Below are 20,558 nucleotides of genomic sequence, written 5' to 3' on the forward strand. Positions count from 1 at the left end.
GACGGTGCTGGTGATACTGGAGACACATTTTTATTAGTTTGAACTTAAAAACAACTTTTTAAAAAGTAAATTTATTCATTTTTATTAAAAAATATAAATGGTATACACAATAAGTCAGAAATAAAATGAAAGGCAGCAGAAAAGAAAAAATCTTATTAATTATTATTAACTTTTCTATTGTACTATTATCCAAATGGTTTGTCTTTTTAAATACATGAGGTGTCTGTTGTATCCAAGTTCTTTTGAACACAACAGACACTTCACCTTTTTAAGACACCAGAAACAAACAAAAAAAATCAGAACACATGATCCAGTTTTTGATATTTTGATAGTTATTATCAGCAATGTTTTATTACTATATGCATACATTATTATTATCATTATCAGGAAACTGGAGGAAATTTCCTCTTCCTTGCTGGTTCCATCGGACAAAAAGTCGATCAGCTGAATAACTTAAATGTACACAATACAATTTCATTACAACGTAATGTTACAGGAGATTCAGGAGTTCGCCCAACCTGTCTACATGTGTTTTGTGGACTTGGAGAAGGCGTTCGACCGTGTCCCAAGGGGGGCCTTGTGGGGGGTTCTCCGGGAGTATGGGGTACCGGGCCACTTGATACGGGCTGTCAGGTCCTTGTACGACCGGTGTCAGAGTCTGGTCCACATTGCCGGCAGTAAGTCGGGCTCGTTTCCAGTGAGAGTTGGGCTCCACCAAGGRTGCCCTTTGTCACCGATTCTGTTCATTACTTTCATGGACAGAATTTCTAGGCGCAGCCGAGGTGTTGAGGGGATCCGTTTTGGTGGCCTTAGGATRGCATCTCTGCTTTTTGCGGATGATGTGGTCCTGTTGGCTTCATCGGAACGAGATCTGCAGCTCTCGCTGGAGCGGTTCGCGGAGATCGACAGGCGGATTGGCGCAGCGTCTGCTGTAAAGCGGGCGCTGTACCGGTCCGTCGTGGTGAAGAGAGAGCTGAGTCAGAAAGCGAAGCTCTCGATTTACCGGTCGATCTACGTCCCTACCCTCATCTATGGTCATGAGCTTTGGGTCATGACCGAAAGAACGAGGTCCCGGATACAAGCGGCCGAAATGGGTTTCCTCCGCAGGGTGGCTGGGCTCTCCCTTTAGAGATAGGGTGAGAAGCTCGGTCATCCGGGAGGGACTCAGAGTAGAGCCGCTGCTCCTCCACGTCGAGAGGAGCCAGTTGAGGTGGCTTGGGCATCTGGTAAGGATGCCTCCTGGACGCCTCCCTGGTGAGGTATTCCGGGCACGTCCCACAGGGAGGAGGCCCCAAGGAAGACCCAGGACARGCTGGAGGGACTATGTCTCTCGGCTGGCCTGGGAACGCCTTGGAGTTCCCCCGCAGGAGCTGGAAGAAGTGGCTGGGGAGAGGGAGGTCTGGGCCTCCCTTCTGAAGCTGCTGCCCCCGCGACCCGACCCCGGATAGGCGGAAGAAAATGGATGGATGGATGGATGGATGGAGATTCAGCAGCATTTGCTGCCTCTTTTGAATCTCGCGCATACAGGCAATCAGTCGTGTGGTACGACCCGCCAGCGAGGCTTTGAACTTCACTTCAAGCATCATCAACACAAACCTTGATACACGCTCCTCAAAAATCCTGCTCTATTACTCGGCACATGCTTCGAAACCTCGACACAGAAGGACACATCATTAGTTATAAGACCATCTCCAAGCAGCTTGATGTTTCTGTGGCTACAGTTGCACAAATTATTCAGAAGTTTAAGATCCGTGGGACTGTAATCAACCTCCCTGGACGTGGCCGCAGGAGGAAAATTGATGACAAATCAAAGAGACAGATATTACAAATGGTAACAAAAGAGGCCCAAAAACTTCTAAAGAAATTAAAGGTGAACTTCAACATCAAGGAACATGAATGTCAGATCACACCATCTGTCCTTATTTGAGCCAAAGTGGACTTAATGGGAGACGGCCAAGGAGGACACCAAATCATAAGAAAGCCCAACTGGAATTTGCCAAACTACATGTTGACAAGCCACAAAGCTTCTGGGAGACAGTCCTAACATGGAGGAGGCTCTGTTATGTTCTGGTGCAGCTTTGCTGCATCTGGCACAGGGGGTCTTGAATCTGTGCAGGGTACAATGAAACATCAAGACTATCAAGGGTTTTAGAGAGAAAAGTGCTGCCCAGTGTCAGAAAGCTTGGTTTCAGTTACAGCTCATGGATCTTAACAGGATAATGACCCAAAACAGCTAAAAACACCCAAGAATGGCTAAGAGGAAAACACTGGACTAATCTGAAGTGGTCTTCTATGAACCCTGACCTAAATCCTGTTGAGCATCTTTGGAAGCAGCTGAAACATGTCGTCCAGAAAAGATACCCAAACCTGAGACAASTGGAGCAGTTTGTTCATGAGGAGTTGAACAAAATACCTGCTGAGAGCTGCAGGAGTCTCATTGACAGTTACAGGAATRGTTTGATTGCAGTGATTGTCTCAAATGGTTGTGCAACAAAATATTAAGTTAAGGGAACCATCATTTCTGTCCAGGCCTAGTTCATTAGTTTGATTTTTCATTTTTTTTTTTCTGTTGAAGCATGGTTGAAAAGTAATGTCTGACTTTCATTTGTTCATTTTCACAGCATTTTTATTTATGAATACTTTTGTCAGATTCTAGTTTTTCTGTGACCATTGTGGGTTTTCTTTCATTAAATGAAGTTTTGTCCATTTGTGTTTAATGACGATCAAGTAATGCTCTCTCTGTTTTTAAATGATACTAATGGGGGGAAAAGAAGGAAGTCATAGGGCTTGTTTCAGATGGTTCCAATCATTAGCAGCAGAAAACTGAAATAATGATCATCAGGGGCTTTAGATATAGAGGTTAATATACAGGTTAATGTAGCTGCTGGAGTGAAGAYTGAATGTTGATATTGAGTATCAAACGGGTGTAGGTGATGTTTTACCAGTTAGGATTTTCTAYCTCAACAGAAACCAGTTTGTTTTATTTAGCTCAGTAGTCACTACAAACTGATTGAAGAGCACCAGAATCCGCCTAAACTGTCTTTTTAACCCCGAGACACGGTATGAAATAAAATCAACAATCAGCCTCCTAAAGTTGTATTAATCTGCTGCGGCGCTCGCGTTAACTTTATACTGACAATCAAATGAAGTGAACGTGACAGCGACAACAAAAACAACACAAAGCAGATGGTTGGGGGGAAAAAAAACACTCCTGAGGCGGGAAGCTGGTAGTTGTTTCATCACTGGAGTACCAGATGTTTGCATTAGATCTTACAGCAAGCAGCAGTTCAGTGTCTCCAGGGAGCATGTTGGTATTAATAGGTCAGAGTGGTGAGTGTGCGATATACAAGTCAGCTAAGTGGGTCAGAAACATGGTTCCAGAGACCTGGTGTGGGTCAGCAGGCAGACTTTGGAGGCATATTTGCACATTTCTGGCGAGGGTATCTGTGGAATAGCTTCGCCCTCGCAGGTCGGCTTCAATATTTGTTGTGCGGATGATTTATAAATATTTCCCTTTGGTCTCACCAAGGGCAGCGCATTTTGCCAGAGAAAACTCTCTGAAGTGAGGCCATGAAAGTACGGTCTGTAAGACGCCTGCGTGCTTGAACACACACTCAACCTGCAGGAACACCCTCTCATCTCCATCAAACACACACACACCTCAGCGGCCAAACGCCTCTAATCAGGTGAACATTTCTCCGTAGATTAGAAGCCACGAAGGCCCGAATCCTCCAGTCACCTGAAATCTGCATCAAAGCTCAAAGACAGAGATGGTAGAGGCTAGGTCAAGACATGAATATTTTAACATCCTGCCAAGAGAGTACAAATACTTTTTAGTGCAGCTTATTAGGATTGTCAATGAGAACAAAGCAGGATTAATTAAATATGGATGATTCACAGCAGGGTTCTGAAAATGAAAAAAACGTTTTTTTTCCTGCCTAAATTTCAAAAAAGTTACAGTCAGGGATGGAACGAGGATACTGCAGGACGACCTTCATCATTTATTTGTTTCCCTAAAGCAGCTTGTCAGAATCTGAGGAAAACCAGACCAATGTTGATTCATTATGGAGCTTCACTTTAAAGCCTCTGATCATCTCATCAGACAGWTAAATTGCTGCACGTTGCTCCTCGAGCATGCCAGCCACTTCACCTACTAACATGTAGTTCTCTCTGTTTTATCACAAAACAATCYAGCAAATCTCATTTTATGAGCGTTCACTTAAACTACCCGTACCTGTGATGTGTGTACGTATGAAGTCCTGCTTATTCCAGGTGTGGAGATAAAAATAAAGCTCAGGGAAAAACATCCTTAAAAACAAAACGAACAAACAACTGGAGTAATTTTGTGGAGGTTCGTTGCAGGTGCGGCTGCTCCGTGACTGATCAGTGTGTGCYTGTTGTCACACATTCTACATTACTGGAGTAATAATCAGATGCTGAAACTCACCTCATCGTTTTCCCWAGGTCCTTTCTTAAAGTCTCTGCAACATCTGGTCACGGCTGGACTGACGTCTCCCTTGTCGGTCTTCGAATCCCGTCAACATCTCAGCTGCATGTTGTCTGGACAGTCAATGTTATTTGGTACTGTTTTCAAATGTAGCTTTGACTTGTTAGTGTTTTATATTTAGGCCCTGTAACTGCCTGCATGGACTGAAACTCCAGCTGACATGGCATCAGTGTTGCCAGATACATGGTAATCACTTTTCTGTAAAATAATTTAGGGACAAACTCCTGCTGCTTTTTTTGCGGACATGTTCTTACATGTCAACCCTCCGTACGTTTACCTGTGTACTGAACTTCAGAAACTCACAAGTTTCACAAATTATCCGTAGTAAGGTGGTGGTAAGAGGGGTCTGCTTCGAAGCAGTCCAGTGGGAGGGGGAAGACAAGAAAGGGGCAAACTTCCTTAAAGAATGGCTCTTAGATGTAAAATAAATTTGAAGTTGAGGTTTTGAAAATAAATCTGAGCTTTCCTTTATGAGTCTGTTTACATACAAAATGGCAGGGCGGGGTGTATTGGTGTAATTTAGCAGCACATAGTTTGGGTCAAAATACAAGAATTTTAAAACAATAATAGTTCATCATTTCCTATCTGGCAACCCTGTCTGARATAGAAACAACAATGGATTCAACAACAGCAACATCCTTGTAAACTTGTTTTTCATGTTTATTTACAGCTTTGTAAAATCAGTGAAGTTTCTGATCAGATAAAKAGGGCTTCAGTTTTACATGTTTTTCAAAGTTTAAATTTGGTTGATTAATAACATGTTGTTCTGTGCCCAATAAAAAAAACATGTTCAACACATTATTTTCTGCTTTGCTCAGATTTTAATGGGACCTTTTCAGTTGTAATCAACATTTGGATAGACATAAAAACAATGAGTCCTCTTAATTCTTAATTTAGCAAAGTTGGCTTTGAGTTTTCCTGTTTTTCAGAGCTAAATGTTCCCAAATGTTAAGAGAAAATAATGAATGCTGTTTTCTGTTTTTATAGACTGTTTTACATCTTGTGAACTCCAGCTCAAAGTAAAATGTTTCTTCTTCTGTGTGGAGTTAGAGGAGACATCTCTGACTCGGTCCTGTAAACTCTGGCAGAGTTAATCTGAACGATTTAGTGTCACAATAACTCAGCAGCTGAAACCACGGCTCAAACACCAGGGCTGTTTTTGAGTGTTTGACCTTCTGACCCTCTCAGCTACTGAAACCTCAGCTCAGTGGAGGAAAGTAACCCTCTGAACCAGTTAATGCTCATCAGTTCACTGCAAAACAAACATGACTCTTGTTGGACGAAAGGCAAGAAATTWAAAAAATGAGCGGGGCCATGAATTAGTCTCAGTGTGGGCACTTCAAAAAAACCTGAAGGTCAAGAACAGGAAACTGTTATATTTTGTCTTGTTAAAAAAGAAGCCTATGTTTTTTTTTTTTTGTCATGAATAAATCATTAGGTTTGTTAAAGTTGCAGCATTTTCCCATGAACAGAATAAAATGTGAATATAATATGAAAATAGAATATAAATTGCATATTGTTGTTATTGTTTGGGCTCTCCTCCCATTTGGGTCACCATAGATTATGAGATAAAAACAGGCAAAAGTACAAATAAACAGATTATTACTGCAGCGATCACTTTGTAGGRGCGAGATATTTTTGGACTTTGAAGCTGGAGCTGATAAGAAATCTCAGATTTTCTGAGTCAGAAATCTGACTTGGAGGAGTCGTTCCGGTTATTTTTTTTCCATTCAATTCAATTCAATTCAATTCAAAGTTTATTTATAAAGCACATTTAGAATGTCAGTTGACCAAAGTGCTTCAAAACAATCACATCACATTAAACAAAACAAAATTTAAAATAAAGCTAAGTTTTAATAAAACAAAACAAACAAAAAAGATAAAATCAATAAAATCTGCAGAAAATACCAAAAAATAATAATACGAAGAAAAACCAAGACGTACTTAATTTCAGTTGCAGTAATTTTCCAAAAACTCTAACTGAATTAAGTTCTAATGTTCCCTTTTTATGTTTTTAAATAATTTATTAATTTATTTTTAGCTAGTGTTGAAGGCCAGGGAAAATAGACGTGTTGTCAGTCTGGACTGACCCACTAACAGAGACCTGGAACTCTTTCACATTTTAATTTCACTTTGGGATCAATAAAGTATTTTGAATTGAATTGAATTGAACTGAACTGTGACTTCACGTTAACTCAGGTCATTTGAGTGTAAATTGTTGCCATAACTTGGTTYAGTAAATCCAATAATCTGTTTTTTTGAGTGTTTTGCTTTTTAAACAGAGATGCTGTTTGGAGTTGATGGATCAATGAGCCTTGTTTCAAAAACATTTAAAGCTTTTTTTGTTTTGTAAAACAGAAATTAGGTTTGGCATAAGTAACTTTGTTCTGGCTCTGTGGTGGATCTTTTAGCTGACAAAATGCCTCAAATCTGACATATCGACTCAATTTTCCATATCAAAAACCCAATATGTACCGAAACAGAGGACTTTACACGTAGTACGACTTTGTATCAGCCAAACAGATTTAAACAATGATCCAAACCACAACACCGCTGAAAATGAACCGTCTTCCAGACTGCATGCAATCAGCATCAGCAGGTCACACAGACCCGCAGCTTTTCATTCAGTCCTCCAAACACAGGCTAACAGGATCAAAATAACACCCTCAGGTCTGAACCTGCGTCTCTGAGACGACTGAAGCAGCCAGATCCACGTTTCCAAGCTCCCCACAACCCCAAAAGCCTTATCCTATTAAACCACACACACCGTCTCTTGTGTTTTACCACAAGCAGACATGCAGAACCGAGGTGATTTTCTGTTTCAGAGGGAGAGATTATTGTCAGAGAAGTGGTGGGAACGATGGAAATCAGAACAGAGAGGGATACGTGGCGGTTTGGGCCCCCATCTGTTCCTGGCTGGGCCGATGATGGAAGGAAGAGAAGTTGAGCAGATACGCAAAGCATTAGTGGTTAACCATCGACTAATGAGGGGAAAAGAAAAACAAGGAGAAGGGATGAAACTGGTTAGCGTGCAGGGCTGTGTGGTGCACTGGGTTTCAGGGAGAGGTGGCCAACAAGCAAAGGAGCTGCTAGCCTGGTTCTAATCTGTGTCTGTTAACCCATCCACACGGTTTCCACACATGGATTTCATCCATTTACTTCCACACTCTCCGTTCAGCTGAAGTCCCAGGCTCTTGATTCTGGCGTGGTGCTGGCATGCAAAGCCCAATGCTTCTGCCAGCGGTTGGGGGTTTGCTGGTTTTCATTCCTCTGATCGCCTCTTTTTCCCCTCATAGACCACTCAAAGTCCTGGGATAAATCTTTGAGAATGAGAGGCCTCCCCCCTCACCCACCCCGCGCCCTCCTCGCTGCTACTCAATCCCAGGTGTGTGCGCAAAAATCCCAGGTCAAATCAGGATCCTGCCGCTGCACCGCCAGCAGTGTTGGGAGGGCAGGAAAAATAAATGACGGCGGATGACGAGTGCAGAGGGATGGGAGGTGAGGAGCCACGGAAAGGTGAGAAGTGGAGGAAAGAAACAGAAACAAGATGAAAATCAAAGAAAGAAATGGAGACCTGGCGGTGAGAGAGAGAGAGAGGGAGAATGTGAGCCATGTTGAAACCATTCTGCTCAAATCAGCACCATGTGTCCTCCAGAGCCTTATTATCCCATAAATGAACTTTATTGAGGCAACAAAGTGCTTTGGAGCTCCGCAAAAAAAAAAAAAAAAAAAAAAAAAAAACATTAAAGGGGCCCGCCTGTCTCGGCCTGGGGCCAGGAGGAGTCCTGTTCCTCAGGGGACTAATGAAAAAAAGAAAGCAGGGCCCCCGGCCTCGTGTTGGCTGCCCCGACCAGCTCCACCTAATAGCCTTTTAGTGGCAGAGAAATAGTTTGCAATTACACAGGGGAGACAAATATGGCAGCTGACCTGACCTGTGAGGTCAACCAGGAAGGAAGGATGAGAGACGAAAGGAACGGGAAGGAGGAAAGGTTAGCATGTAATTGGAAGGTGTTATTAGCTGTATGCTGTTTTAGCCAGTGGTGACTGATAACTACTAATTTGTAACTGCCAAGGTCAGGGTAACGTGCTTTTTTTGTACCTCCATTTATTTTTTTATTTATATGGATCCCCATTAGCCCCTTTCCCTGAGGTCCAACAAAAAATAAAAACATATTATAACAAATCGGTCACTATGACCACAAAGCAGAACYGCCGGCAAAATCCTCCAAAGACAACCAACGTCAACTCTTCAAAAACAAAAACCAGGTCAAACGTCAAAATAATACAAAACGCAAAGGCAGAGAGGAAACACTCAATTCATTGACTTCATTGAATGAATTAAATATTTTTTTCATTTTGAATTTATTATGATTCTCAAAAAATGTTGTTTCTGAAGGCAACAAGTTCCAGAACTGGCTCTCTACATAACCATAGTGCATTAGTTCTGGGCAGAGGTAGTGTGACGGCAGGAACAGAGGCTTGTGTTGTATTAAAACCATGTCTGGGTAATAACTGAGAGAAAAGGTCAAAATGTTTGTGTGAAATCCTAATTTTATACAAGTCRGTCTTTGACCTTTAGCCATGACAGGCTTTGATACATAAAATTAACATTAGGTCTAAAATTACAACCAAGTGCTAATCTTTCAGATTTATTTTGAACTATTTGCAGTTTGTCCAGATTTGTTTGAACCACAAGAACAAACAGCTGAGCAACAGTCAAAGTGACACAAAACTATAGACTAATACCAATTTCCTTATTCTAGGAGACATAAGATGGGTGTTACACTCATTAGATCAGAGGTGCCTAAAGCYYGGCCTGCGGGCCAAATTTGGCCCATCAAGCCATTTGATTTGGCCCCACCACTTTCACTCACAGTGCTGACTTTTTCTTTGAATTATAGTATATTAAGATTAAACATGTAATACAAGTAACTATAGGAGACATTTAGATTAGGTTTAAGCACACATGTAGATTTTCACACTTTATAAAACTACAAATGTCCCATTAGCCTTTGCTGCCTGAGTGCACGTCAAACTTTCTCTAAGTGCACGGGCTGAAAACAAGCAAAAAAAAAAAAAAACGAATGATCGCCGAACTAGCTGCTAGCCTAGTCATGAAAAAAGGACTTTACTGAAACAGTAATATTTGTACGTATTTCATGTATTAAATTGTTGCATTTAGCTGCAAACCTTGGGTAGATTTTCATTTTGGCCCCATTGATAAAAAGGTTGGGCACCCCTGCATTAGATACTGTCYATTAAATATGTGTGGACCAGGATATTGTGTAAACAAGTGTAACTTCAGTTCCTTCACTTGTTCAATTTGTTTATCTATTGTTTGTTTATCAGTTTATCTGATAAAATATTTGGAGCCCAAAATTATTTTCACTGWGGGCCACATGAGCGTGCATTATGGTGGTCCTCAAAGGGCCAGTTGTAAATAACTTTAACGTTTCACGTTTAACTTCAACTAAACAGGAAACGTCACATTCATCGTTTTGTTGCACCAGCTGAGCACGGCTTACAAACAATAACTGAGCTCTACATGGTATTTCCTGCATAGAAAGTGTTTTAACTCGTCCTTTTATAAACACTGAAAAGTACTACGTGTACGGCTGACTAAATGTGAAATAAATAATACAGACATACTATTAAAAGTAAACGTAAGAAAGTTTTACTAACTGWCGGGTTGTAGAGAGTAGCTGCCATCTTGAATTCTGAACTCTCCCACTTTTTGACTGAATTTTCACCCGAGTTGCGTTCCAGTTTAAATTGACACCTCCAGTACAACTGGGGCACAACAAAGGTAGCCTTTGAAAATGCAGTGAAATGGGAGATGTTGCTGCATACGCTTGTTTTTAGGCATTAATACATCTTTGACGCTCTCGCAGGCCACATTAAATGCRGTGGCAGGCCACATCTGGCCCACGGGCCTTGAGTTTGACACGACATGCAGCACACCAACCTTAAACTTTTATGTGTGTTTACAGATATTAAGGAGGAAAGTGTAATATATGAACAGGCTTGTATGAAAACTTATTTGGTTTAAGATAAAGCTGCAAAAAAACACATCTAAACTCCCTTTTAGTGATGAAAAACAGCTCTGAGAATGAAAACCATCTGTTGACGAAGAGAGGTTATCAGATCCCGAAGCCTGTTCTTTGTCAAAGCTCCATTTAGGACCGGAGCTGTACTAAAATGAGGTGAACCCTGCAGGTTGGACAATAAAAGCTCAAATATTCTGCTGCGCTGGCTGCTCAGCCTGGATTAGAGTAGTCCCGACAAGAAAAGGTCTCAGGATTGAGACCATACAGAGAGGACCTCTGGGTGTCTCCTCCAGGGAACAAGCATGGAGAGGAGAGAGAAGCAGAGCAGCCACGGAGGTGAACGACTGCTGCGTGAGATAACCAAACGTCCGTGACAGCTCAGAGGAAACTGTACAAACATGTGGGTGTGTGTCTGATGTGCAACCACCCGCCTGGCTACGACGCAGGCAGCGGAGGGCCGGGCCCCGTTCCAACGTAAACACTGTCAGATCCTTCTCAGGACGACAAATTTTATAAAGATGGAGTTTTTTTATGTATACATACTTTTTGTGGTGGAGGAAGGCGGTTAGAATGGTTAACCAAACAACCACAATTGGAGGTATGGGACTGATTAAGACATTGGAAATAAGATTAAAGAGATTTCTACTAACAGATTGAAATGTATTTGCCATAACTGCTGAGAACAGCTTATTCAAAGCAGACCACAAAAAAAAAAAAAGGACTCATAAAAGTGAGGGAGGAGGAGGAGGAGGAGGAGAGCTGCAACTTAAAACCAGGAAGAAATCAAACCCAGGGCAAGCCTTGCATCAATTAGAGGGTGAACGTCTGAGCAGATGGATTAGCTCTCAGCCCGGCTGTTTTATTTTCAGTATTAGACATCGTTGATTATTTTCAAAGGCTTTATTCAACCGCATTGTTTTTAAAGAGGAAATACTCCCAACTCCCTCCTCCCTGTGCTCGCCATGAACGTGAGATAACCGACGCAGGCCTGACCTCTGCTCTCAGCATCCACTGAGACCAGCTTTAATGAAAAATAAATCTGAGGGGAAAAAGAAAAAAAGGAGGAAGAAACAGACAAATCAGCACAGGCTTTAAGATAAAAGTGTGCGCCGTGTGCCAGAGAGCTACTTGCTTTCATTCCTGGGTTGATTGGACTTAAAGTGAAAACACATGAACTGAGCAGCTGCCACAAAGAAAAGGAAAAAAAAAGAAAAAAAAAGGAACACAGTTAGCAGCACCTATGTTGTAGTTTCACTGATTATTCCAGACTAAATGAGCAAAACTTAAGTGGTTTCTTCAGATTGTGTCAGCCGTGAGAACTAAAGCAAATCCCACAAAAATCTGTTCAATTAAATCACTGCAACTGTTCAAACTGTGTCGGAAACACAAAAACACACACAGACAGCACTGTAGTGTTCTATGTTAGGCACTTTTATTGATGTGTTTGACTGATCAAAAAAAAAAAAAAAAYYAAAAAAGAAAAAGAAACAGAACTTGTTACCAAAGATGACATCCAGTTTCAACACACTGGTTAAACAGTACAGATCTTTAGAGAGATTTGAACAGACTCACTTTGTAGATTTGAAGAAAAAAAACAGGGAGGATTTTCCAAAACATTAGCGTTAATCCCATAAATCTGTAGAACAAACTGATTTTTTTAAGGATGTATTTTGGAAGGTGAGGACAGGAGGAGGAGTGCTTCAAAGAAACTACCTGTTAGGAGGAGAGGTTATCTGTGTAAATAAACGGATCTCTTTAGTCCCTAACAAAAGTCGTCCCTCTTGGTAAAAAACGTTACCCCGAACGCTTTTTTATTCCAGACCTGCTGAATATCAGACTCTGTCTCGTTGTTGTAACTAATCAAAAGTAGTACAAAGCTATGAAAATATATATATCAATGTAAGAGACTTGCTCCACGGTCACAACAACACGACACAACACCCTCAGGAGTCACACGACGCCGGCTCAGGAGCACACAAACACTGTTTCAGGACAGCTGCCCAGCTCCCTGCTGCGTGGATTCAGTTTCCAGACAAGCTTCACAGGTTTAATGTGGCTGTGCAAAGAGGCCAACTAATTAGTTTTAAAATATCTCTTCCTCTTTTTATTCATATGTAGTTAATTAAGTAAAAGGATGGAGCGCTGACAACTTCCTACACCAGCTGAATACTCCTGAGCCGCTGGGAGTTTTAGTTTCTATMAACTTGGCCTGCCAAGTCTCACCACTAGAGGACACTCTGGTTAAAAAAAAAAAAGAAGAAAAAAACAAAAGAAAAACAGAAGACGMCGTTTCACTGCAAACTTTAGGAAAGGGCAAGAGACGGCCACTGACTGTAACCCTGCATGAACAGAGCCCAGACTCCTGGAACCTGACTGTGAGGGACACAAACGTTACAAATCCACCTCCAACTGCTGGACTTCTCTAAAAACAAAAAGTCCTCACTGTTGTAAGCTTTGGATTGAACTCGTACCGGTAATCATCAAATTTGGACCGCCAGAAGATAAACAGATGTGCCATAAAAACGGCCTGATTCACAGAAAATGGTTTAACTGCGTGAACAAGCTTAAAGGACCAATTCACTTTTTTTAAATGGGATTTTTATACTTRATTCACAAATCTGTAAACTGAGAAAACAAGAACTCCATTGCTGAAGAATGGGTTCAAATTAATATATTTTTAAAGTGTTTCTTGAGGTTAGTGATTTTAATGTAATCTTTTTTTAACAGTGAATTCCCTGCTGCTTCACAAGGAAACACAATAAAAACTATGAGTAAAAATAGACTTTCATGTATACAAATACAGATGCTCAGGGGTGTCTTGACTTCTCATCATCACTAAACTTTAAAAGTATTAACATTTATTCAGTGTACTGAAATAAATTTATTCATTTACATTTATATTAACCACATTTTAAGACATCATATCTGAAACAGAGCCGCAAGCTTTCCTTCAGGTAAATATTATTTAGTTCTTTGTCTCTTCAGTTTAACAGCCTTATCATACATCGATTTAAAATTATTTTTACTTGTATAAATAGTCAAACATGTCAAGTTGTTTTTACAGATTCTACTGGGTCAGAATGTCAGGAGGAATAAATACACATCCTCTCACTCAGTAGTTCCCAAAATGACACAAAATAAAWGACTTCCAGGCACCAAATGTTGCTGACATACAGAAATGTGTCTGAGAAGTCAAACCAARAGGATATAACAAGAACTAAGTTATAACTGAACCATTTTACTTATTTTTTAATGTACAACAGCTTTTTTTATCTCTTGTAACAATAATTGTAAAAAGTTACCTAGAATCATTTTGTTTTTACATTTAGTTTGATTCCTTAAGATTATCTTAAGACCCCACACTTAGTGTTTCATGACTCACAATGGAGTCCCCCGACCCTAACTTTGGAACCCGCTGCTGCACTTCAGCGCCCGTGCACAATAAAAAAAATATGAACTTGTCCTTTAAAGCTGAGCAACGCTGCATTTAAATAAAAACGAGACCTTTCTGTATCGATGGTGACTGTCAGTGGGAATGTGAAAAGTGGTCTTTGGGTTCACGTCCAGGTTTTTTATGATTTGCGATCATTTATGACSCAACAAAAGAACCCAGGTTTCCAATAACTTCTAGATTACTGAAATAATGGGTCAGAGCTGCTTGAATAAAAACTATTTAAAGTCATTCCTAAAAGATTTTACAAAAGTGAAATAAACTGTTTTAAGTTTAAAATGAGTCGTTAGTATTGTCAATTGAGATTRAACTTCCTGTGTTTCTGCTGAAGCACATTAAAAGCTGCAGTTAGTCTTCTATCAAAGAATCAAAGAGCAGCTAAACTACAAAAATAAAAGAGAACATTTTAGAAATTTAGAACAGCCTTTTGGGAGAATGTGTTCACACACACACACAAACACACACACACATACACTACGCAGTCTCAGGGGTCAAAGGAAGGCAGCTGTGGTGGGAAGATGTGACGAGGATGACGAGGARGAAGAGGGGCCAGCAGCAGCTTTGAGGCTTTAACACAGGAACTCTTGTCTCATTCGGATGATCTGCAGTAAGGCCGCCTGAACGTCCGCATCCATGTGACCCTTTGAGACACAAAGAGTGTTAATGCTAATGGGTCGTTCCACTGGGCCCGCCACGATAAACAATAAATCAGTTAACCGTTTGATAAATTAAATTGAGGAAGATAAATTAACTTGTGTCTCCCTCTTTTCTACTCTCAGCGTAGAGAGCAGTGGTCTGTGGCATCAGGTATTTGCCAGYCACATGGTTTCCTAACTAATGAGAGCCTGTGAACAGGCCAGTTTTCTGACGCCTGCATACAGCTGGTGATGCCTTGGGATTGCCACAGTTGTTTTTAATGTACACTTCCTGGGGGGTTATAACAATATATTAGTTTATTTATATTAGGTCTCCAACAATACTATTGTTTATGGCAATCCTTTCTGAGACAATTTATCGCCCAGTAAAATTTGTTATCGTTACAGGCCTACATTCCACACCAAATCATTTAATAAGTTTAACCCAACAGTCTCAGATTTTAATGAAAATTAGCATTGTGACCCATCATATCGAAATGAGGATTAAGTCAAATTTGGTCAAAATAACCTAATTACATTTTCAGATTCCTGGTTTTAAAAGCTACATTTTGATACRTGGATTATTCTGATATAATAAGCTTATCCAGAGATATGACTTAATTTGTCTTGTTGGTTTCAATAATACATTACTGTTTGGTCTGAATCCTAGTTTTATGTAAATTTATTGAGGAATTTTTGATGTTAATATAAAAAGGAAACCTCAAATAGTATTTGTATATTAAGATTTCCCAATTGGAAAGAAACAAAAACATTGCAAGCTCACAGGGAAAATTTCTAAATTTTAAGGTGTTTTTCCTCAAAATCAGTTTTTTTTTTGTTTCTACTGCTCAAAAAATGCTTCAAAAAAATTTTAGGATTATATTTCAGACAGTTCATTCAACTGATACATTGATAAAGCATTAATTCATTATATTTTGACAAAATGCAATTTTTGCACGTGTTTAAATCCAACCCCTATATCTGCCTATTTCTCCACATCCCAGTTTTGGACTTAATCCTCGTTTCGATGTGATGGATCATATTTGTCAACTGTGATCCCTCAGCACATATTTTAGGTCAAACACACCAGTGGTTCCAACGATGTGGGACTTCAAATGCTCAGATTTGTTTGGTTAAAAATGGACACGTCTGCCTATTTTCAACCCCAATTATCTCAAGAACTACTGGGTCAATTCTCACAAACTTGGTGTCATTGGAAAGGGAATTTGATAAGATTCCAAATTTGTAATGAGGGCTGGCATATCACTGGAACCACTGGTCTGATTGACCTAAAATAGAAGACACTGTGCAGAGGGATCACAATTGGCAATGATGCCAAGTTTCATCAAAATCTGAAAAGGCTGGCCTAAAAGTTTCTTCGTCTTGCAAGATGTGACACAGAATGACCCGTTACCATACAGTACTGCACAAAGAGTCTGAAATAAATTATAATTTCTTTACACGTTACTTCTAAGGATTCAGGCTTTTATCTTATTTRGAACTGGTTTTGATTTCTGAAAGTCACTTTTTTTAGGGGACTTGGTGTGCTTAGTACATGAAACATCTGAACAAAAATCTATTAAAACTTAAGAAATATTGATCAAAGCCACCAGCAGCGATGACTCATGAAAAACTCAATATAAAGAAATGAGATCTGATTTAAGACTTTTGCATAGTGATGTAGAGTCTTGGACAGTTTTGAAGTTTTGTATTGTATTAGCAGTCAGTGAATGAATGGAGGAACTCACCTGTGCTGCACTCAGGAGGTGAGTGCGATAAATTGAGACCACCTCTCTGTGCTGCCTCTCAGCATCCTTACAGAGGAGAAAACAAACATGTTTACCTCGATGGTTTCAGCACAAACAGCAGACACTGAAGTAAATGCTGAATTCTGTCATAACATGTGCTACAAAAACCCTACAAATACCAGTACATTCATAAAACCACTCCCATTTATCACCAAACATGAATCAGCAGTGGTTTTACTGAACAGAAGTTTTTATTCTGGCGGTGTAACCTCCACTCACAGCCAGCTGTTGCTGTAGGCTCTTGATCTGGGTTTGCAGTGTGTCGATTTGCTGCGTGTGTCTCTTAGTTGGTGCGCTGCTGGTGTAGGCCAGCTGGGACAGACCGTTCAGCGCCTGCTTCAGCCGCTCCACATCTGTCAACAACTCTGTGATCTGAAACACACACGTGAACATTTAGAAAACGCCACAGAACAAACAGTTTCAGTAACACAAACAGGTTGTGTGTGAAAATGAGTTGGACGACGTGTTCCAAACTAAATAATAATGAGGACGTTGTGTTTTTGTACCTTCTTATCTTTGGTTTCAGTCTGCTGAGCTGATGTCTGAATCCTCTTCTGSAGGTCACAGATGGTACTGAGTGACTGGTCGTACCTTCCCTTCAGCTCCCTGATTTCCGTCTCCACAGCTCGGCCCTTCTCCTGGACGGCCTCCAGCTCGGCCCTGGCCTTGCTCTCGCCCTCTCTGGCTCGCCTCGCCTCCAGYAGGGCCTCGTCTCGCTCCTCTGCCAGCGTCTGCAGCTTGTTGCTCAGGCTGGCAGCCTCCTCCTCCAGCTGCTGCCTCTCCTTCTCCAGCCGGTTCGTTTGGTCTTCCTTGTAGCGGATCTCCTCGAGGGCCTGGGTGGCCTGAAGCAGCTCAGACTGCAGGGCGGACACGTCCTCGGCCCTCTGAGCGTTGCTCTCTTCCTCTTCACGTAGAGACGCTCGAAGCTTCGCCACCTCGGCCTCCAGAGCTGCGCTGGCCTCAGCATGTCGCTGCAGCAGGGAGGTCTGGTCCCGGCTGTGATCCTGGAGCTCTTTCTGTAAGACGCAGACTCTCTGGGCCTCCTCCTGCTGGGCCTCTCTGGCTCTCTTGCAGTCTGTGTGAGCTTGCTGCGTGGCGTCATGGAGGGTTTGCAGCTCCGTGTCATAGGTTGCTATCCGACTCAGCTCTGATTTCAGGCGTTCTTGGAGGTTCTGGATCTGAGCGTTGCACAGAGCATTCTGCTCCTGAAGGCCATCTTTCTGAAGGGTTACCTCCTTGAGCTGTTGCTCCAAGTTGACCYTCTTCTGAGTCAAAACCTCACATTTAGAATGAAACTCTTCCTCTGCTTTATTGTGCGTTTCACTGCGAGTCAAAACCTCGTCCAGTCTCTGCTGAACACACTTCAAATCAGACTCCAGATTCTCTTTTTCCTTCCTGACGTTCTCCTTTTCTGTTCTCTCTGTGTTGTATTTTTCCTCCACTTCCCTCAGCTTGTTTGTCAGCTCCTTCACCTGGGCGCTGTAGGAGGTCTCCTTCTCCTCAGCTGCTGTCAGCGGGACAAACTTGGACTGAATCGCCTCCTGTATGGTGTCCAGTTCTTTCTTCTGAGCTTGCAGTTCTTCGGTGAGTTTAGCCACCTCCTCCTGAGTCACAGCGTGCTTCGCTGAAGCTTCGTTCGCCCGGTTTTCTGCCTGGACTGCAGCGGCGCTCAGCTTGTCCGTGACGGCTCGGTGCTTTTCCACGCTGATATACTCGTGCTTCATCTTCAACATAACTTTTTCCAGCTGCTCTTTCAACTTCTCCTTTCCTTCATTCACATTCTTCAGCTCCATCCCACTTTCCTTCTCCTTGGTCTCCAACTTCAACATGTCTGCTTTCACCCTTTCTAAGGCAGAGCTCAGCTCCAGCTTCACCTGCTCGTGCTGCTGTTTGGGAACAAACTGCTCCCTCATGTTCTGTTCCAGAGTCTGGTTCTGTGCAGTCAGCTGCTCTCGTTCTCTCTCTTCGTCTTCGGCTCTCTTCTGCAGGAGTTCAAGTTTCTTTGTCAGTTCAGCGTTCTGAGTCTCCAGCGCGTCCTTGTCCCTCTGATGTGCATCGCAGGTGTCTCTGAGGCTGCGCACGGTCTCCTGCGACGAGGCTCGTTCCGTTTGGAGCTGCTGAACCTGCGCCTCGGCTTTTCCATAACGTTCGCTGGCTTCCACCAGTTTGTCCTCCAGCTCCTCCAGAGCGGTCACCATGTTCTTCCCGATCTCCTCGTGATCCTTCGCGGGGATGAACTCGCTCGTGATCCGGCTGTTCAGCTCGTCCAGCTGCTCTCGCAGCACYTCCCGGTCCTCCTCGCTCTCCTCCAGCTCCTGAATGAGAGCCTTGCTCCGGTTGGTCACGTCCATCAGCGTGCGTTTCAGAGAGGCGTTCTGTTCTTCCAGAGCAGCCACCGCCCTCTGATGCTCCTCGGTGGACATCAGCCCCGGTGGTCCCTGGGATGATGGACCGTCTAACTTCCGGTGGAGCTCGGCCATGTCCTCCAGCACGCGGTCGTAGTCCTCCCTGAGCTCGGCCAGCTGCCGCTCCTTCTCGTCCACGGCGTTGGTCAGCAGGTTCTTCATGTTGTCGAACTTCTCGGCGGGCACTGTGCTGGCCTGTTTACTCTGGGCCTCCTTCAGCTGGGCCTCCTTCTGCAGGAGGGTGTCTGCGAGTCCGTCTCGTTCACCGGTCAGAGCCTCCAGCTCCTGGTGCAGCCGCTCTGTTTCTGCTGCCAGCTGGCTCTCACTGCTCTTGTACTCCTCCAAGGCCTTCTCGCTCTGTTTGAGGCGGTTGCGAACGCGGCCCACTTCAGCCGAAGCGCCCTCGTATTTGGACTTCACGTCGAGCAGCTGCGCGCGCAGCTCCTCTGTAGCCTGGCCGCCCAAGTGTTCCTTCACGGCCACGACGTGAGCTTGCAGCTGCTTGACCTTGCACTCAGAGTCCAGCATTCGCTTCTGGACATCTCCCAAGGCGTCCTCCAGGTCCTGAATCTGCTGGTCGGCCTGTTTCTGGATGGCGTCCCGGCTCTGAGCCAGTTCCTGGCACTCGTGGGTTTTACGGCTCAGCGCAGCCTGAAGCTGTGCCGTCTCCTCCTCCGCTGCCTGTTGCTTTCTCTTCACCACTTCAAGATCCCGTCGAAGTGCCTCCAATTCAGAGAGATCCCAGCTGATTTGAGTCGGACTCTTCTGGAATTGTCTGGACGCGGCAGAATTCTGGATAATCTGTAACAAAAAATACAGAAACACTGAATTAACACACACAGTATCTTCATATAAAAACATTGATTTGATTTAGTAGGACAGAATATTTAGGGCTTGAATTATATTTATATACAGTTGACATTATATTCAGTGCAGTTCTGGATGATGGTRGTTTTTTATTTTGATCTGAAGAGGCCTAACTTTTAGGTTTTAAGTGTTTCCTTGCACCAGTTTTTTAAGGATTTCTGAAGTTCTTTTTAAGTTTTTGGATTCTGATGGATATTTTGGTTGATTGTTTTTTTTGTTTTGTTTTGTTTTGTTCTGTTTTGGTCYAGTTCTTTTACTTGTACGTTTTCAAACTACACTCAAACATATTAGGTAAGAAAACACAAGCTCACATGCTAAAGTAATACAGTGTTTCCCTCAGGGAACTTGCTAAGGCTGGTGGTAGCACTGCTAACTCTGGGGAGAGTTTAGCAGAGTGAAGCAGTAATGTTTTTAATGATGGGGGTAGCATCACCGTATAGTTTCTAATGTTGTGGTCGTGGAGCGCTACGTCGCTAATGCTAGGTCTTAAACCTTTACAGTTGTCACAATCTCTGCTGGTGCTGGCTCTAAATAAGAAAACGACGCTTAGTCTGGCAGGGGGGCAAGTAAGGACTGGCAGCCCCCCAGGATTATATTACACTGGGAGGGGGAGGGAAACTGGATTAGAAAACCTTTTTGTTATGGGTTTTAAATTGGCTCAGTACATAGTACAGAAATAGGTTATACTGCCAAGAAAAAGGTGATAAAAATATTTGAAATTGGTCCTAAATTGTCTCACAATGGGCCTCATGCAAGAACCGTTCGTACGCACAGATTTGTTCTTAAGTTGTGCGTACGAGTGATTTAGGAGAATTTGTGGCATTCACCAATGTTTTCG

General features: G+C 42.5%; 1 protein-coding gene across 1 annotated transcript in view; it reads right to left on the bottom strand.

The window, feature by feature from the left end:
* Positions 1-11,964: 11,964 nt before the first annotated feature.
* The window catches only part of uacab (uveal autoantigen with coiled-coil domains and ankyrin repeats b), a gene marked incomplete at its 5' end in the record, with an annotated part of 23,565 nt that continues 14,971 nt past the window's right edge, over positions 11,965-20,558 (bottom strand). The window contains 4 exon segments of the mRNA XM_014033154.1: positions 11,965-14,646; positions 16,389-16,454; positions 16,668-16,820; positions 16,955-19,654. Of these exon segments, the coding sequence (XP_013888608.1) occupies positions 14,575-14,646; positions 16,389-16,454; positions 16,668-16,820; positions 16,955-19,654 (2,991 nt within the window).

This window comes from Austrofundulus limnaeus, unplaced genomic scaffold, assembly GCF_001266775.1.
Source record: "Austrofundulus limnaeus strain Quisiro unplaced genomic scaffold, Austrofundulus_limnaeus-1.0 Scaffold1648, whole genome shotgun sequence".
NCBI lineage: Eukaryota > Metazoa > Chordata > Actinopteri > Cyprinodontiformes > Rivulidae > Austrofundulus > Austrofundulus limnaeus.